The sequence below is a fragment of the Phyllopteryx taeniolatus genome, chromosome 1 (assembly GCF_024500385.1).
Source record: "Phyllopteryx taeniolatus isolate TA_2022b chromosome 1, UOR_Ptae_1.2, whole genome shotgun sequence".
Classification (NCBI taxonomy): Eukaryota; Metazoa; Chordata; class Actinopteri; order Syngnathiformes; family Syngnathidae; genus Phyllopteryx; species Phyllopteryx taeniolatus.
The window spans coordinates 22,585,417-22,602,329 of NC_084502.1; the positions used below are offsets into that span (position 1 = coordinate 22,585,417).

At 40.5% G+C, this 16,913-nt stretch overlaps 1 protein-coding gene across 5 annotated transcripts in view; it reads left to right on the top strand.

The window, feature by feature from the left end:
- The window catches only part of plxnb1a (plexin b1a), a 102,442-nt gene that overhangs the window by 65,234 nt on the left and 20,295 nt on the right, over positions 1 to 16,913 (top strand). For all 5 annotated transcript variants that reach the window (XM_061781332.1, XM_061781342.1, XM_061781352.1 and 2 more), the window contains 8 exons: positions 1,626 to 1,762; positions 1,872 to 2,045; positions 4,490 to 4,709; positions 4,813 to 5,055; positions 5,809 to 5,985; positions 10,863 to 11,011; positions 11,146 to 11,246; positions 11,673 to 11,890. In XM_061781332.1, coding sequence (XP_061637316.1) covers positions 1,626 to 1,762; positions 1,872 to 2,045; positions 4,490 to 4,709; positions 4,813 to 5,055; positions 5,809 to 5,985; positions 10,863 to 11,011; positions 11,146 to 11,246; positions 11,673 to 11,890 — 1,419 coding nt within the window. The remainder of the gene's footprint in view (positions 1 to 1,625; positions 1,763 to 1,871; positions 2,046 to 4,489; positions 4,710 to 4,812; positions 5,056 to 5,808; positions 5,986 to 10,862; positions 11,012 to 11,145; positions 11,247 to 11,672; positions 11,891 to 16,913) is intronic.

The window sequence follows — 16,913 nt, forward strand, 5'->3', positions numbered from 1 at the left end:
TGGTTTGTGTATATATTAGGGATGTCCCGATCTGATCTTTGAGATAGGATATCGGTCCGATGTCGGCAAATAAATGAGCATTGAAATTGATCGGACTGGATCTAAAATCTCTGATTTTACCACTTTGATACAAGCATTCCATTTCGTGCACCTCTCCAGCACTTTTATGCAGCAGTGCCCGGACAGCAGAGCCCACGTGATCACAACAACAGGTTACTAAGGTGCTAATACTCTATAATAACAAGGAGTAAGAGTGAATGTTGCTGACTTAAAGTTGTTTATTGACACTCCTGTTGAACTTTACTGTGTAAAACTAAACACACATAGCAAAAGAATTATACCTATTGAATATTCAAATACATCAGACTTGGATTTGTTCACAAAAAAATCGCTAACTCAAAGCTAAAACACAATGACTGAAAAAAAGTACCATTGACAACAAAAATTAGCATTGCTAAAACAGCTAAAGGCTGTTCCCACCATAAACTGACAGTAAAAAAAATAACTGAATTGAACTTAAATTATTTTGCACTTTAAATGTATAATTTATTTACTGAAGTTATTTTTCATGGTTTTCTCATTCATTTTTTATTTAATCTATTCAATTGTAGAATATGCTTCTGTTTAAGTTAAGCAGTGGTTATGTCGCAATTTAAATATTTTTTGTTATTATTGGTTTTAAGTTATTTTTTAGGGTTTTGTAATGCACGATTCATTTATTTTATTCAATTGTAGTGCATTCCTATGTTTAGTTACTTTTTATAACCATTGGTTAATACTAAAGTTTTACTGTGTATACCATACCTACTGTCATATCTACTGTTGCTGATTATTGTTCTCTGTTTGAGTGATATCACAAGATCAAGCTTTTTCTAACATTACATACTACACAATAAGTATGTATGATTTTTGCTGATATCAGATCGGACTGATATCGGCATCTGGCAAAACTCAAGGCTGTAATATCTGTATGGGATCAGAGGTCAAAAGGTTGGATCGGGACATCCCTAATACATATGACGTGTACTCTTGTGATATATACTACACATACAGTATATTACACAGCATTAGGTACACTTTCACAATCAAATGTAATAAATAAGGTATCCTTTTAATGAGATGATAGTGAATAGTTTTGATCAACGCTGTCAGGAAGGTATTTATTTTCAAGGGACATTTTTCAACATAGAGACAAGGCTGTGACCTTTTTAATTTTTAGTTCACGGGCAGCAGTTTCTTGGGACACGTTTTGATACCTTGTTGCGAAAAGCGTTCTCTTGTTTTTTGTTTTTGTTTTTTAACCAGTGTTACTACTGTTATAAATTTAACTCTTATTGGATTTTCTTTAATTTGACACCTCCTGAGCAACCTCCTTTGAAGTGAAGCAGCTCATCTCCTTAGTTGGATTAACAGTAAAATGATGTCAGCCTTTAATTAACTAGCACAAAGTGACAAGAAAATTAATGGTTGTAGGCTGTGAAGCAACTCTTGTTTCCCAGAATCCTAGCTTGTCCCTTTTATCTTGACAATAAGTCACATGCATGGCCGCTTTTAGTGGATTATTGAAACATATTTTTTGTCTTTGGGTATTCTTCCCATGCTTTATTTTTGTTTCTCATTGTTAGGATCCCATACTGAGCAGTATCTTCCCCCAGAGAGGGCCAAAAGCAGGGGGCTCGTCTATCACCATCAAAGGTCGTAGCCTTAAGACGGGCCACCCAAGTGATGTCAGCGTTCTCATTGGAGGAATACCATGTATGGTGTAAGTCTCAGACCTTCATTATTGATGATGTGCCATTCTTTTATATTTGATGTATACAGCTTTTTTTTTTGACAAAGTGTTTTTTAAAATGTGAGCTGTCTTTGTTTAGGCTAAGCATCGAGGAGGATCATATCTCCTGTCTGACAAGAGCAAGTAACAGAACAGGCGAGCATGGCATCATGGTGCGCCTGGGAGGGGCCGAACGCCACCTACAGGGCGTTGTCTATCACTACACATCCAACCCCAACATTTCGTGGGCTGCACCATCCAAAAGCTTTCTCAGGTGCTCCAGGTCATATTAAAGACATTTAGAATTATTTAGATTTGTTTTTTAAATATATATAAGTAATGGACGCAGCATTTTGTTAAGTAAAATATGTACAGTGATTTGAAAATAGGCGGCACGGTTGATGACTGGATAGAGTGTCTGCCTCACAGTTCTGAGGACCGGGGTTCAATTCCCAGCCCCGCCTGTGTGGAGTTTGCATGTTCTCCCCGTACCTGCGTGGGTTTTCTACAGGCACTCCGGTTTCCTCCCACATCCCAAAAACATGCGTGGTAGGTTAATTGAAGACTCTAAAACTGCCCGTAAGTGTGACTGTGAGTGCGAATGCGAGTTTGTTTATATGTGCCCAGCGATTGGCTGGCAACCAGTTCAGGGTTTACCCCGCCTCCTGCCCGATGATAGCTGGGATAGGCTCCAGCACTCCCGCGACCCTTGTGAGGATAAGCGGCTCAGAGAATGGATGGGTGGATTTGAAAATATCTAAATTATGTAAATAATATTAAATCTATAATTTACAATTGATTTATTGCCATGGTCAAATGCTTTGCCATAGCAACAATGACTGTTCATGTTTCTATTATCTCCTGAAAAACATAATTTTCCATTTAGTGCTGGGCGATACATCGAAAAGCTCGATTCGATCAATATTTTATTGATGCCCGATATGGAAAAACGGGATCATTGATTTTATTTTGTATACTTTTGCTTCTCTACGAGACTTCCGCCAACATGGATAAGAAGATGGTAGCAACTAGCGAGCCATAAATAGTCCCCAAAAAGGGCACGTCTGTCATTTCAAAACAACCATAGTCTGCAAAACGTGTACAAAAGTTGTTACGACGAAGACAGGCATATCCGTTTAAAATCACCTGAAGATGAAGCACGTTATCGAGTGCGATGCATGTACAGTATCACGTTAAGGAGATCCGCGTCTCCGTGCTGCTGCTGTAATGTAAACAAAACAACGCTTCGGAGTGATCGTGGTGGCAGTTGAAGCGCTTTTTGTGTTTGCTCTGTGAATGTGCCGTGAAGATAACCAGTTAATAGTTTGCCTTTCGCTGATGAGACAGAAAGTGTTTATGGGGTTTATTTACATTAGCATTAGCAGCTACTAGCTAGCGGCGTTGCGTGAGCCATCGCCAATCAGGCAAATAGTTTGATAGTGGGCCAGGCGTCGCTGTCTGAGCTAACTGTTCCTGACAGTTGGGTTTGTATAGTCTGGCATTCTCAAGAATCAGTCTTGTATTTCTTTTTTAATTCGCTTTATTTACAGATCACCACACCGTTACACATGAAGTCACCTTTCTTTGTGTCTTCTTGATTTCCGGCAGAGTGGGCATGTTTAATTGGATTGCTACCACTTAAAAGTTAAGTGAGGAACACCAACAACAGCGCCAAACCCTAAGAAATACATTCAAGTAACAAATATTAAACCCATAATATATCAACGATTACAACTGTAGAGTAATGATTATCCTGCGCAACTGAACAGTATGAAGAATTATTTTTGTCCTTTTCTATAATATACTGCACTAACTGTACAGTGCTAATGTTCTTGAGATAATAAAAAATATGGAAAATCAGACATTGTTCTGGAAATGAATTTCTATAGGTTGGCAGCTCTGAAGTCATAGCCATAAAAGCAATTTTACTAATAATTGTCATAATAATTTCTTCCGGTTTTTCTTTTTTGTTTTTTTGTTTTTTGGTTTCGGTCAAGAATTTTCATTTCGGTTCATTACTAATTTTGAGAGTTTGAGTTATTTTGAAATACCTCCAGAGAAAGGTAAGTTATTTATTTGTGGTGTTTATAATTGATAAATAAATAAATTCTGCTTTATTATGTCAATTTGGTCTTGTCCAGTTTTCTACATTTATAAACTTCAATTCAATAAATATCGATTCATATCGAATACAGATATAAGGGGAAAAAAATTGTGATATCAAATTTAGGTGATATCTCCCAGCACTATTTGCGATATTTACGATGTTGACCCTACCTCGTCATCACTCCATCACTCAAACAGAAATAATTACTTCACTAAACTACATAAAGTTTATTTATACTATGAATAGTAAGATTATGATTAAACCGTTGTGTAGTCGTCAAATCTGATTTTCTGGGTTACTTTACAGACCTATATGAATACAAATATCATTACTCCTTTCCTTAAATCCTGTCATTATATGATACGATAGTGTGTATGATTTCCTCAACTTTTATTTAGGCGAAGTTTGCCATTGAAGACTTTGTTTTTCAAGTAGAAATGCAGTGAGCTTGACCCCTCCACCCCATCACACACACACACACACACACAAAGTCAGTGTGTGAACTTGGCTGGATTAAGTGGAACTGAGGTCAAACTGTGCCTGATTTGTGCAAAATGTTACACGGATGACTGCACAAGTTTATCTGTCGGTCATGTGTTGTTTCCCTGCAGTGGAGGTAGAATCATCACAGTGTCTGGTCTTAACCTGGATGTGGTTCAGGATCCAAAAATTCGGGTTACCCTCAGCCCGCCTGATTCGCTTCCTCCCAGGAGGAGGCGGAGCACCGCTCAATTGAATGAAGGACAAGATCAGCAGATACCACTGATGCGACGGCGGAGGATCATCCCAGATGTGGACTGCTCTCAGGGTGCACTTTGTCATGTCAAGCAGGTTTGTAAAGTGGCAAAAATACTCATTTTATTCTACAAATGAATATTTATTGCAGGTTTTTAAAAAAAATAATAATTATTATTCTCTCCGACCCCTATTCCAGTATGAGTCTCGCTGTACAGTGAACAGCTCCTCCCTCATCTTGTGCCCGACACCGGCTGTGGGACCGGATGCCAGGAGAGCTCGGGTCAAAGTTCATTTCCTGCTGGACAGTCTTCATTTTGACTTTAACACTGTTGGCAATGAAGCCTTCAGCTATGAACCCAACCCAAAGCTGTACATGCTGAACCGTAATGACCCAGACAAACCATACCACCACAAACCAGGCAGCATCATCTCTGTTGAGGTGCGTAGTGATGGACATGATTTAGAGACATTTAACTAATTGGACCGCATGGTTAGCTAGTGTAACGTTAGCACATCTGCCTCACAGTTCTAAGGATGTGGGTTTAAATCCGGGCTTTGGCATTCCTGTGTGCCGTTTGCATGTTCTTACCATGCCTGCGTGGGTTTTCTGCGGGTACTCCAGTTTCCTCCCACATTCCAAAAAACGTGAATGCAAGTTTCACTAAAAACACTAAATTATCCACAGGTGAGAATAGGAGTGTTAATAGTTGTTTGTCTATACAGTATGTGCCTAGCGATTGGCTGGCGACAAGTCGAGGGTCCACCCTGCCTCTTGTCCAAAATCACCTAATAAGCTCCAACTCACTCCGACCATGATGAAGACAAGCGCTATAGAAAATGGATTAATGGATTAATTTGTAATTGTCGTTTAATTAGTGTTGTTATTTTTTATAGTCATATTTAATTAACCTAACATTTGTTCATTAGTATTATCTATCAGAAATGCATAAACATTCATACATGTTTACAAATATGTGAACCCCTGCTGTTTGTAATACATAAATCTTTTTGACAAACCCATAATGCTCAGTTTAAGGAAATGGCAGAGGTTTGTCGCATATCTCATTTTAAAACATTCTTCATCACACAAGTGTAAAAATAAGTTTTCATTTTTTCAAGCTTTTTTGCACATTAAAACGCTGAGCTTTTGTGTAACTTTCAAAGCATATTTTTCCCAATAATCTTTCCTTAGGGAGAGAATCTGGACCTAGCCATCTACAAACAAGAGGTCCAGGCCAGGATCGGGGATGGGGTTTGTTCAGTGAAGACCCTCACCCACAACCATTTGTACTGTGAACCACCAGTCAAGCAACCATCAGTGCGTAGCAGCCAGAAAAAGGATGTGATGGACAGTCTGCCCGAGTTCACAGTGAGTAAACAAATAGCACAAGTCTTTATGTCCAGACTAGTACCCCAGATCTGTTTATAGATCTTGGAGAATATGGATCAAGCAGTATTCATTCTTATAGGTGATGTTATGAGTAATAAATTACCTGGCCAACACTATACGCACAGTCACACCAGATATTCCATACCGTCCAGTCCAGATTGTTTGACTATACGACTGTGTCATACATATCGTAATTTCTCGTGTATAATGCGCACCCATGTATAATACGCACCCACAAAGTAGACCTAAAAATTCTGGAAGACCCTTCTACTTATGTATAATGCATTTCTACAATGCATGATTTTGCTTCTACTCATATCATCAAAACATGAAGTATTATCTGTATTTTTTCAAAGAATTATTCTGAAATTAAGCACTTTATTTGAACACGTAATACTTTTTTAAAATTATTTATTTACTTGCTCTTATTTTGAAATTCACACTGTCTGTCCAAACGTGGATATTTCAGCCCACTTATAACTTGAGAAAACACCATGCAGTAAATTGCAGATGTGGTTTTGGCTGTGCACCCACGCACGTCCACACACACAGCAATATCAGAATTTGCACATTCCCATTTTATTTTGTTAGTTTTATTTGATTGATGTTCGTGCTGTGGTTAAAACATCCGACGATACTATTTACTCAGTACTTGACTAATTATTTCACCGTGTACTTTTTACTCTTTAGTAATTTTTTGGAGGACTACTTTTTACTTTTACTTGAGTCACATTATTGTCAAGTAGCAGTACTCTTACTTAAGTACAATATTTGGCTATTCTACCTACCTCTGGAGCGGACATCCTATATTGCTACTCTTACATTTTTGCTGATCAGATCAGCCAGTGTCATGTTTGTTGTACTGGTCTTTTGTATTTTCGCGTTGAGGGGCTGCGGGTCGTGGCCCTGGTTGTGGTTCCAGCGGAACCGGGAAGCACACGTAACATCGGCGACAAGAGCTGATCCTCTAGTACAGCTTGTATTAATTAGGACACGTGCCTAGAATTATATAATTAGTTTACAGATGTTAATGTTAAATGTATTAAGCAACAGAGCGATGTTAGGGATTATGTCACAACACCGAACTTCAAATTCAGAAATGGCCAATAAAAACAGAAAAATGCTGTACTTAACATTTTCTTGAAGGATGCATTTGGGATTAGCCTTTGAAGTTGGTAATAGTGAAAAATGAAGTGAAACAGACAATGATTTTAGTCAATTGTTTTCCAGAATGAGAGTATTGCAGCCCTATGGGGGGCACAAGCCAGTGCAAACTGTAGGCCGGTCCCAACCCCGGATAAATGCAGAGGGTTGCGTCAGGAAGGGCATCCGGCTTAAAACTTTGCCAAACAAATATGAGCGTTCATCCAAAGAATTCCATACCGGACCGGTCGTGGCCCGGGTTAACAACGTCCGCCGCCGGCACCGTCAACCTGCAGGGCGCCGGTGGAAATTCAGCTACTGTGGGTTGAAGAAGAAAAGGTGGAAAGCGGGTTCTTCGGCAGAAAGAGAAGAGGAAAGCACAGAGCCTAGAACTGAATGGGGGACTTAGAATGTTGGGACTATGACAGGAAAATCTCGGGAGTTGGTTGACATGATGATTAGGAGAAAGGTTGATATATTGTGTGTCCAGGAGACCAGGTGGAAAGGCAGTAAGGCTAGAAGTTTAGGGGCAGGGTTTAAATTATTTTACCATGGTGCAGATGGGAAGAGAAATGGAGTCGGGGTTATTTTAAAAGAAGAGTTGGCAAAGAATGTCTTGGAGGTGAAAAGAGTATCAGATCGAGTGATGAGGCTGAAACTTGAAATTGAGGGTGTTATGTATATTGTGATTAGTGGCTATGCCCTACAGGTAGGATGTGACCTCGAGGTGAAAGAGAAATTCTGGAAGGAGCTAGACGAAGTAGTTCTGAGCATCCCAGACAGAGAGAGAGTCGTGATTGGTGCAGATTGTAATGGACATGTTGGTGAAGGAAATAGGGGTGATGAAGAAGTGATGGGTAAGTATGGAATCCAGGAAAGAAACTTGGAGGGACAGATGGTGGTAGACTTTGCAAAAAGGATGCAAATGGCTGTAGTGAACACTTTTTTCCAGAAGAGACACAAACATAGGGTGACCTACAAGAGTGGACGTAGAAGCACGCAGGTGGATTACATTTTGTGCAGACGATGTAATCTGAAGGAGGTTACCGACTGTAAGGTAGTGGTAGGGGAGATTGTGGTTAGACAGCATAGGATGGTGGTGTGTAAAATGACTCCGGTGGTGGGGAAGAAGATTAGGAAGACAAAGGCATAGCAGAGAACCATGTGGTGGAAGGTGAGACAGGACGAGCGTTGTGCAGCTTTTCGGGAAGAGGTGAGACAGGCTCTCGGTGGACATGAGGAGCTTCCAGAAGACTGGACCACTGCAGCCAAGGTGATCAGAGAGGCAGGCAGGAGAGTACTTGGTGTATCTTCTGGCAGGAAAGGAGAGAAGGAGACTTGGTGGTGGAACCTCATAGTACAGGAAATCATACAAGGAAAAAGGTTAGCTAATAAGAAGTGGCACACTGAGAGGACCGAGGAGAGGAGAAAGGAATACATTGAGATGCGACACAGGGCAATGGTGGAGGTGGCAAAGGCCAAACGAGGCATATGATGACATGTATGGAAGGTTTGACACTAAAGAAGGAGAAAAGGATCTATACAGGCTGGCCAGACAGAGGGATAGAGATGGGAAGGATGTGCAGCAGGTTAGGGTGATTAAGGATACAGATGGAAATATGTTGACTGGTGCCAGCAGTGTGCTAGCTAGATGGAAAAAATACTTCGAGGAGTTGATGAATGAGGAAAATGAGAGAGAAGGGATAGTAGAAGAGGCAAGTGTGGTGGACCAGGTGGCAAGTATTAGTAAGGGGGAAGTTAGAAAGGCATTAAAGAGGATGCAAAATGGAAAGGCAGTTGGTCTGGATGACATTCCTGTGGAGGTCTGGAAGCATCTAGGAGAGGTGGCTGTGGAGTTTTTGACCAGCTTGTTCAATAGAATTCTAGCGGGTGAGAAGATGCCTGAGGAATGGAGGAAAAGTGTGCTGGTGCCCATTTTTAAGAATAAGGGTGATGTGCAGAGCTTTGGCAACTATAGGGGAATAAAGTTGATGAGCCACACAATGAAGTTATGGGAAAGATTAGTGGAGGCTAGACTAAGGACAGAAGTGAGTATTTGCGAGCAACAGTATGGTTTCATGCCTAGAAAGAGTACCACAGATGCATTATTTGCCTTGAGGATGTTGATGGAAAAGTACAGAGAAGGTCAGAAGGAGCTACATTGTGTCTTTGTAGATCTAGAGAAAGCCTATGACAGGGTACCCAGAGAGGAACTGTGGTACTGCATACGGAAGTCTGGAGTGGCAGAGAAGTACGTTAGAATAATACAGGACATGTACGAGGGCAGCAGAAGAGCGCTGAGGTGTGCTGTAGGTGTGACAGACGAATTTAAGGTGGAGGTGGGACTGCATCAGGGATCAGCCCTGAGCCCCTTCCTGTTTGCAGTGGTGATGGATAGGCTGATAGATGAGGTTAGACTGGAATCCCCGTGGACCATGATGTTTGCAGATGACATTGTGATCTGCAGTGAAAGCAGGGAGCAGGTGGAGGAACAGTTAGAAAGATGGAGGCATACACTGGCAAGCAGAGGAATGAAGATTAGCCGAAGTAAGACAGAATATGTGTGCATGAATGAGAGGGATGGTGGGGAAAGAGTGAGGCTACAGGGAGAAGAGATAGCAAGGGTGGAGGGCTTTAGATACTTGGGGTCAACCGTCCAGAGCAATGGTGACTGTGGTCAGGAAGTGAAGAAACGGGTCCAAGCAGGTTGTAACGGGTGGAGGAAGGTGTCAGGTGTGTTATGTGACAGAAGAGTCTCTGCTAGGATGAAGGGCAAAGTTTATAAAACAATGGTGAGGCCAGCCATGATGTACGGATTAGAGACAGTGGCACTGAAGAGACAACAGGAAGCAGAGCTGGAGGTGGCGTAAATGAAGACGTGGTAAAACAGTTCGCCCTCGGAGTGACCAGGTTGGATAAAATTAGAAATGAGCTCATCAGAGGGTCAGCCAAGTTTTGATGTTTTGGAGACAAAGTTAGAGAGAGCAGACTTCGATGGTTTGGACACGTCCAGAGGAGAAATAGTGAGTATATTGGTAGAAGGATGATGAGGATGGAGCTGCCAGGAAAGAGAGCTAGAGGAAGACCAAAGAGAAGGTTGATGGATGTCGTGAGGGAAGACATGGGGGCAGTTGGTGTTCGAGAGGAGGATGCAGGAGATAGGCTTACATGGAAAAGGATGACGCGCTGTAGCGACCCCTAAAGGGACAAGCTGAAAGGAAAAGAAGAAGTAGTTTTCCAGAATGAGAGTGCTTAAAGAGGAGAATGCTATTCATGTGGCACAGTTTGAAGGACGCAACAGGTGCAGGTTAAGATGGGCCTGGCTCAATTTGGAGGCCAACACAAAAAAGCAAAGAAATGAGGCAAATTCAATTTTAATCTTAAATTTGTACATCACCATGTACTTGAGCGGCATAAATAAATGTTTTTCTGCGTGAAGAAAATGTATCTTATTTTGCCTTATTGTACTCTTCAGAGTCTTCCAGATTGCTTAATGTATTTTAAAATTTAAAGAAATTCTCTGCGGGGGCCCAGGCGATTGCCCCCAGACCAGCCTACAATGTTTTTATTTATTTATTATTATTTTTTTGGTCACCTTTTTCATGCCTTTGGTGTTTGCATGTCTGGTCATACTGTTATTTAGCACTGTACACACTGGACAACTAGCCCAATGTGAGTGGGCCCTAAGACTTTACATTCTTTGTGTTTTCTAGGTGAAGATGGGAAACATTAACTTCTCCTTGGGTAGAGTTCAGTATGACAGCCATGCCCTGTCCATATTTCCCCTGGAGGCCCAAGTTGGTGTGGGTGTGGGAGCCTCAATAGTGGTTCTCATTGTGCTCATAATAGTCCTCATTTACAGGTAAATATTAAGTAAAATATATTTACAGCTTCCTTTATTAAATAGCCATGCTTTTCTGTAGGTTACACATTTTGCAAAATGTTTTTCATGTTGTCACGACTTTATGTCATCAATCCATATTTGTTGATTTCTAGGAGAAAGAGCAAACAGGCCATGAGGGATTATAAAAAGGTGCAGATCCAGTTGGAGAATCTGGAGACCAGTGTGCGTGACCGCTGCAAGAAGGAATTTACAGGTATGAATTCTTACATTTTCATAGTATTTTGTGACGTTCCGTCCGAACCTCTGCTGGATCTATTTCTTTGTCTGCTATACTAAAATTATCATTAACTACTAGAAGACTGTATTTTTTCTGTAAGGATGTTTCATGCCAGAATAGTTGATGTCACAGCGCTGGTAGACAGACCCTGCACGGCGGCTGTCTTTAGCCCCCTTGTTTCAGCACTTTTCCTGTGTGTGACTCAACGGTCTTAACTGTTTTTTTTCTCGTTTGAGGAATCTTTGGGTGCATAGATAGAGAAATTCAAGGCTTTAGCAGTGGAAAGTTTACAGCAGTAAACAACAAAGACTCAAGTTTGAACCTATCTAAGATATGTGTCTGAAGGAGGCCATCCTAACAGTTTCAAAATGTTTTAACTTTTTTTTTTTTTCTTCCCATCAGACTTGATGACTGAGATGATGGACATGTCCAGTGATTTGGTCGGCTCCGGAATTCCCTTCCTAGAATACAAGGCATATGCAGAGCGCATTTTCTTCCCAGGCCACCAGGAGTCACCATTGAGACAAGATTTGGATGTTCCGGAAAGCCGCAGGCAGACTGTGGAACAAGGACTTGTTCAGTTGTGCAATCTGCTCAACAGTAAACTGTTTCTCACCAAGGTCAGAATTAACAGTCCTGGATTTGTCTTCTTTTGTTAGTTTGTTGTATGGATACAGTGTTTCCCCGCTATATTGCAGTACATCGTTAGCACCAGCCTATGTTGCATTTTTATTTTTATTATTTTTATTTTTTTAAACAATCGTTTTTTTCAGGATTTTTATAAAATTCTTACTTTTATGCCCTCATATGGAAAGGAGACCCGCAGCAGTTGGGTGAACAATCCCACAGTCACGCTGTCGGCCGTACCTCACACCAGGACACTCACACGTCGACTTGCTGACGTCACATTTAAAGCCACTTGCATGTCAAAGACAGACACTATATGTACAGTATTTTCCATAGATGACAAGATTACTCACACCCTGTACTTAAGTACATTTGCAAATACATCTGTAAAAAAACAGAAGTGGTAAAAGTAGAAGTACATATTTAACTCCTGTACTTAAAAAAACATGGTCTCTGAAATGTACAAAAGTAAAAATGATTTTTTTACTGTCAAAAACAACTTATGTGCACAAAATAGTTTCCATCTTTTAACTTAAATCAGGCAATGCATCCTTCTTGAAATCTGTTTCCGTGGTAGTTAATCCTTCCAACTTCAGGTTCTTCCATGCTTTTGTCCGTTTTTTGTTTTTTTTCAGCCTACGAACCCTAGTATCGCTCAAGATCTCAACCGCGGTTGACATTACCTTTCTCTATTTACATCTTTTTTTACGCCGTGTCCATCATCCATGGAGGTTGAACAAAGTACTGTGATAAGTCTTTTTATCACAGTAAAGGGTATAAAGCACAGATGTCTGTTTTCAAATGTGTGGAGTAGGGGTGCACGATATTTTGTTTGAGCATTGTTGTCGCGATGTACTTGTGCACAGTAGTCACATGACAGGTCTGCTGTGATGTTGGTGTACTGTTAGACAGTGAATCAACTGTAATATTCAAAGTGACCAACAGAGGGACCTGGTTGTCCATCCATCCATTTTCCGTACGGCTTCTCCTCACTAGTACATGTTCAAAACCTTAAAGCTGTAATCCACAACTATTTTTGTCCAAAAAAAAGTAATTTTCACCCAAGTAACTACAAGAGTACATGACAGAATGCTGATTAAGCCTATAAGCTTCTGACACATCTTGCTATAGTTTTCAATATTATTTTTTTTATATTTATTGACTGTCCTATACATTCACGCGCTGGATCACTTGGTGGCACTCTAGCGGAAATAGCGGAAATGACGTATTTTATCTACAAACGGACAGGCCCATATATGGACAGCAGGCAGGTCGATAGAGACATAGAGAAAGGAGAAAGCATGCGGTGTTGGAACGAGAAGAAGGAGGCCGGTCAAGCATTTAGCCTACGTCACATCGAAGCGACAAAGGCTTTGTTGTAATGCTGGATTCCAGCATTAGGGGGCGCCATAAATTGCAGTTTATAGCTTCAAAAGCAATTTACACCTGCTGCATTTCCTATTCCGTTCTTCAAAATGAAACTAGGCAGGTACGCGGGCAGCTGCTTAAGTGCACGAGGTACGTGCAGGGCGTGGTTTTTGTAATACATTATATAAATATAAAAATTGATTCCTAGGAAAATTATTATTTGTATCAAAATTAGGGTTGAGCATTGAGAATCGAAAAGCATTTAGAACCGGGACTAACATTCCGGTTCGCCCGGAATAGTTCAAATTAAAAAATTTCACTTCCCAGTTTCAATGCACCCAGTCTGCCGACCTTGAAGAAAAAAGTGGCAAAAACCAACAAAGAAGAACGCGCACGAAGAAGTGCTTGTGCCCAACAGCGGAGGTGAACAAAAGTGTGTCTTAACGTTTTTAAAATAAATGATCAGTCGCCTCAGTGCAATACTTGGAATAAGATTATATTGTGCAAAGGAGGCTGATGTGCTCCCTTCTGCTCCAAGCCTCAGCCTACACTGTGCGGAACTTCAGTCAAGTCAAATTGGATGACAATAAAATGTGTCTATGCCAACATTGAGGCAGCTAACCAGTTAAACGATGGGTTGCACGTTTGAACTGATGGATTTAAGCGTTATTTTAGTCTTCAAACCAATGTGAGAGCTAATAACGGGGGAAAAAAAATAGCAACTTAACATCACAATGAATTGGGACAAAATTCACATAAACGTATCACAAACGCTAACCTTGTGCCTCATCGGTGGGTAGGGAAAAGAATCAACGTTTTATTGTGTTTGATTTCATTCATTACTCTTTTTCTTGCCAACTTGGTTTACTTTCGTTTTCAAAATTCACCTGTTTCGTGCCAAAATGCTGATTTCTGGTGTGTACCCTTCAAAATATAAAAGGCTAAAATCTTAAAACAGGAAGTCAAATTAAAACTTGCAAATATAAACCATTTGACGTGGTAAAACAGTCGCAAATAATTTTAACAATGCTATATTTAAGTTTGAGCTGAAACATTTATTAATGAATATTAAGTCAATTGGGTTAGTTCCACACATATTGCATTTTTAGTTTATAGGTTTGATATTGATATGAGTCAAATGTTCGTTTTAGTCTATGCTGGGGGCTGCTAAGAAAATGGATGTTCATAATCTGGACACCCTTTATTTAAACTATGCAAACCTTTTGACCCAGCCCCTCAAATGAATCGTAATCGAGAATAGTTTTGAACCAGAATTGAAATGAGCAACTGGAATCGCTCAAATTGAAACAATTCCCAACCCTAAGCAGAATGCTTTAGGTAAAACACTGTTCGATCAGACTGTGATAATCCATCCATTTTCTGAACCGCTTCTCCTCACTTGGGTCGCGGGCGTGCTGGAGTCTATCCCAGCGATCATCGGGCAGGAGGCGGGGTACACCCTGAACTGGTTGCCAGCCAATCGCAGGGCACATACATACAAACAACCATTCACAGTCACACCTAAGGGCAATTTAGAGTCTCCAATTAATGCATGTTTTTGGGATGTGGGAGGAAACCGGGGCGGCACGGTGGACGACTGGTTAGAGCGTCAGCCTCACAGTTCTGAGGACCTGGGTTCCATCCCCGGCCCAGCCTGTGTGGAGTTTGCATGTTCTCCCCGTGCCTGCGTGGGTTTTCTCCGGGCACTCCGGTTTCCTCCCACATCCCAAAAACATGCATTCATTGGAGACTCTAAATTGCCCGTAGATGTGACTGTGAGTGTGAATGGTCGTTTGTTTGTATGTGCCCTGCAATTGGCTGGCAACCAGTTCAGGGTGTACCCCGCCTCCTGCCCGATGACAGCTGGGATAGGCTCCAGCATGCCCGCGACCCTAGTGAGGAGAAGCGGCTCAGTAAATGGATGCATGGATGGGAGGAAACCGGAGTGCCCGGAGAAAACCCACGCAGGCACGGGGAGAACATGCAAACTCCACACATGCGGGGCCGGGCATTGAACCCTGGTCCTCAGAACTGTGAGGCTGACGGTCTAACCAGTGTTAGATTCACCGCCTCACTGTGAAAATATGGAATTTATTTTGTTTTTGCAATATAAGAATAGATCAATAATTTTTTTAATATAGTCAGCCAGAGCTGCGAGGAATGCAAATTTATCAATATCCTTTCACCAGCATTCCTTTACTTTTACTTTGCCAGTATATTGAGGGTAATAGCCCATCGGCAACATATTTTGGAAGAACAAAACTAGTTCAGTTTTGAATGATGAAATTAACCTTTATCTAGTTCGTGTGGAAAAATTAACTCTGATCCAGTATTTTTTTTCACATTGCCATATATATCCCAGGTTTGAAAAAAATCGCAATGTCTTTTTTTCCAATATCGTGCAGCCCTAGTGTGGAGTAATACTGTAAACTCATCGCAAAAGTTATTTGTACATTGTTACTTCCAACCACTTGCATTTTCTTTTGTATACATTTTATGCTTGTATTTTTTTTGTTCAAATATGTGTATAACATTTTTAAAACGTGTGTTATAACAAATTTAAGTGTGTTTTAATAGGTTTAAATTTGTTTAATGTCAGAATTTGATACAGTTCACCAAAAAAGAAAAACTGTAGAGAAAACGGTTCAGCAGCTGAAACCATCAACAAGCTGTTTTGACTCAATACCTTTTTCAAAATTATTGTGAAGTCTGTGTTAGCTGATTTGTAACAAATAATCATTTGCTCACTTAGGTCATGCGAGTTTCCTAAAGCTCTTAAAGTAGCTGCATTTAAGCCTCTTCCAAAACATAGAATGCTGGGCTCTTCCATGTTAGCAAGTTATATGCCCATCTCAAACCTCCCTGTCAGAGCCAAGATTGTTGAAAGTTATTTTTAATCAACTCAACAAGTACTTGAACTTAAATGGACTTTTTTGACAAATTTCAATCAGGTTTCTGAACTCATCACAGTACAGAATTAGCTCTTATAAAAGTGCTAAATGATATAAGGTTTAATAGTGACTCGGGAAAGGTGTCGATTCTGGTTTGTTGGATACCAGTGCGGTTTTTGATATGGTAGATCATAACATACTGCTGAACAGGTTGGAAACATGGGTAGGACTGAATGGAACAGTCCATAAATGATTCAGGTTTTACCCGAAGGAAAGGAGTTATTTTGTAACCATTGGAAGTGTTCAATCTCATTGAATGGCACTGACCTATGGGGTCCCTCAAGGCTCAGTTCTTGGATCTCTCCTATTATGCTGTACACATGGAATACGTTGCTAACAGAAGTGACGTCAGCCCCAAGTGTGAATGTTTTTAAGTCCAGGTTAAGAACTATTCTTTTTTCTCATGCTTTTTAGAGCATTTCCACTTTTAAATTGTCTTTCTTGAACTGTACGCTGTTTTAATTTTTTCTATTTTTCTCTGTTGTGAATGTTTTAAGCTGTTTTTTTCCTTTGTTTTTAAATGCTTTTAATATGTAAAGCTCATTGAGTAGTTAACTTGTGTATGAAATGCGCTATTTTAATAAGTTTGCTCATCTTTGCTTTAAAGCATGTTGGATAAGCAAAACTATTTCATTTTTCCTATGGTTCCACTATATCGTGGATTTTCACTTGTCTGAACGTATCCCCATGATAAAGA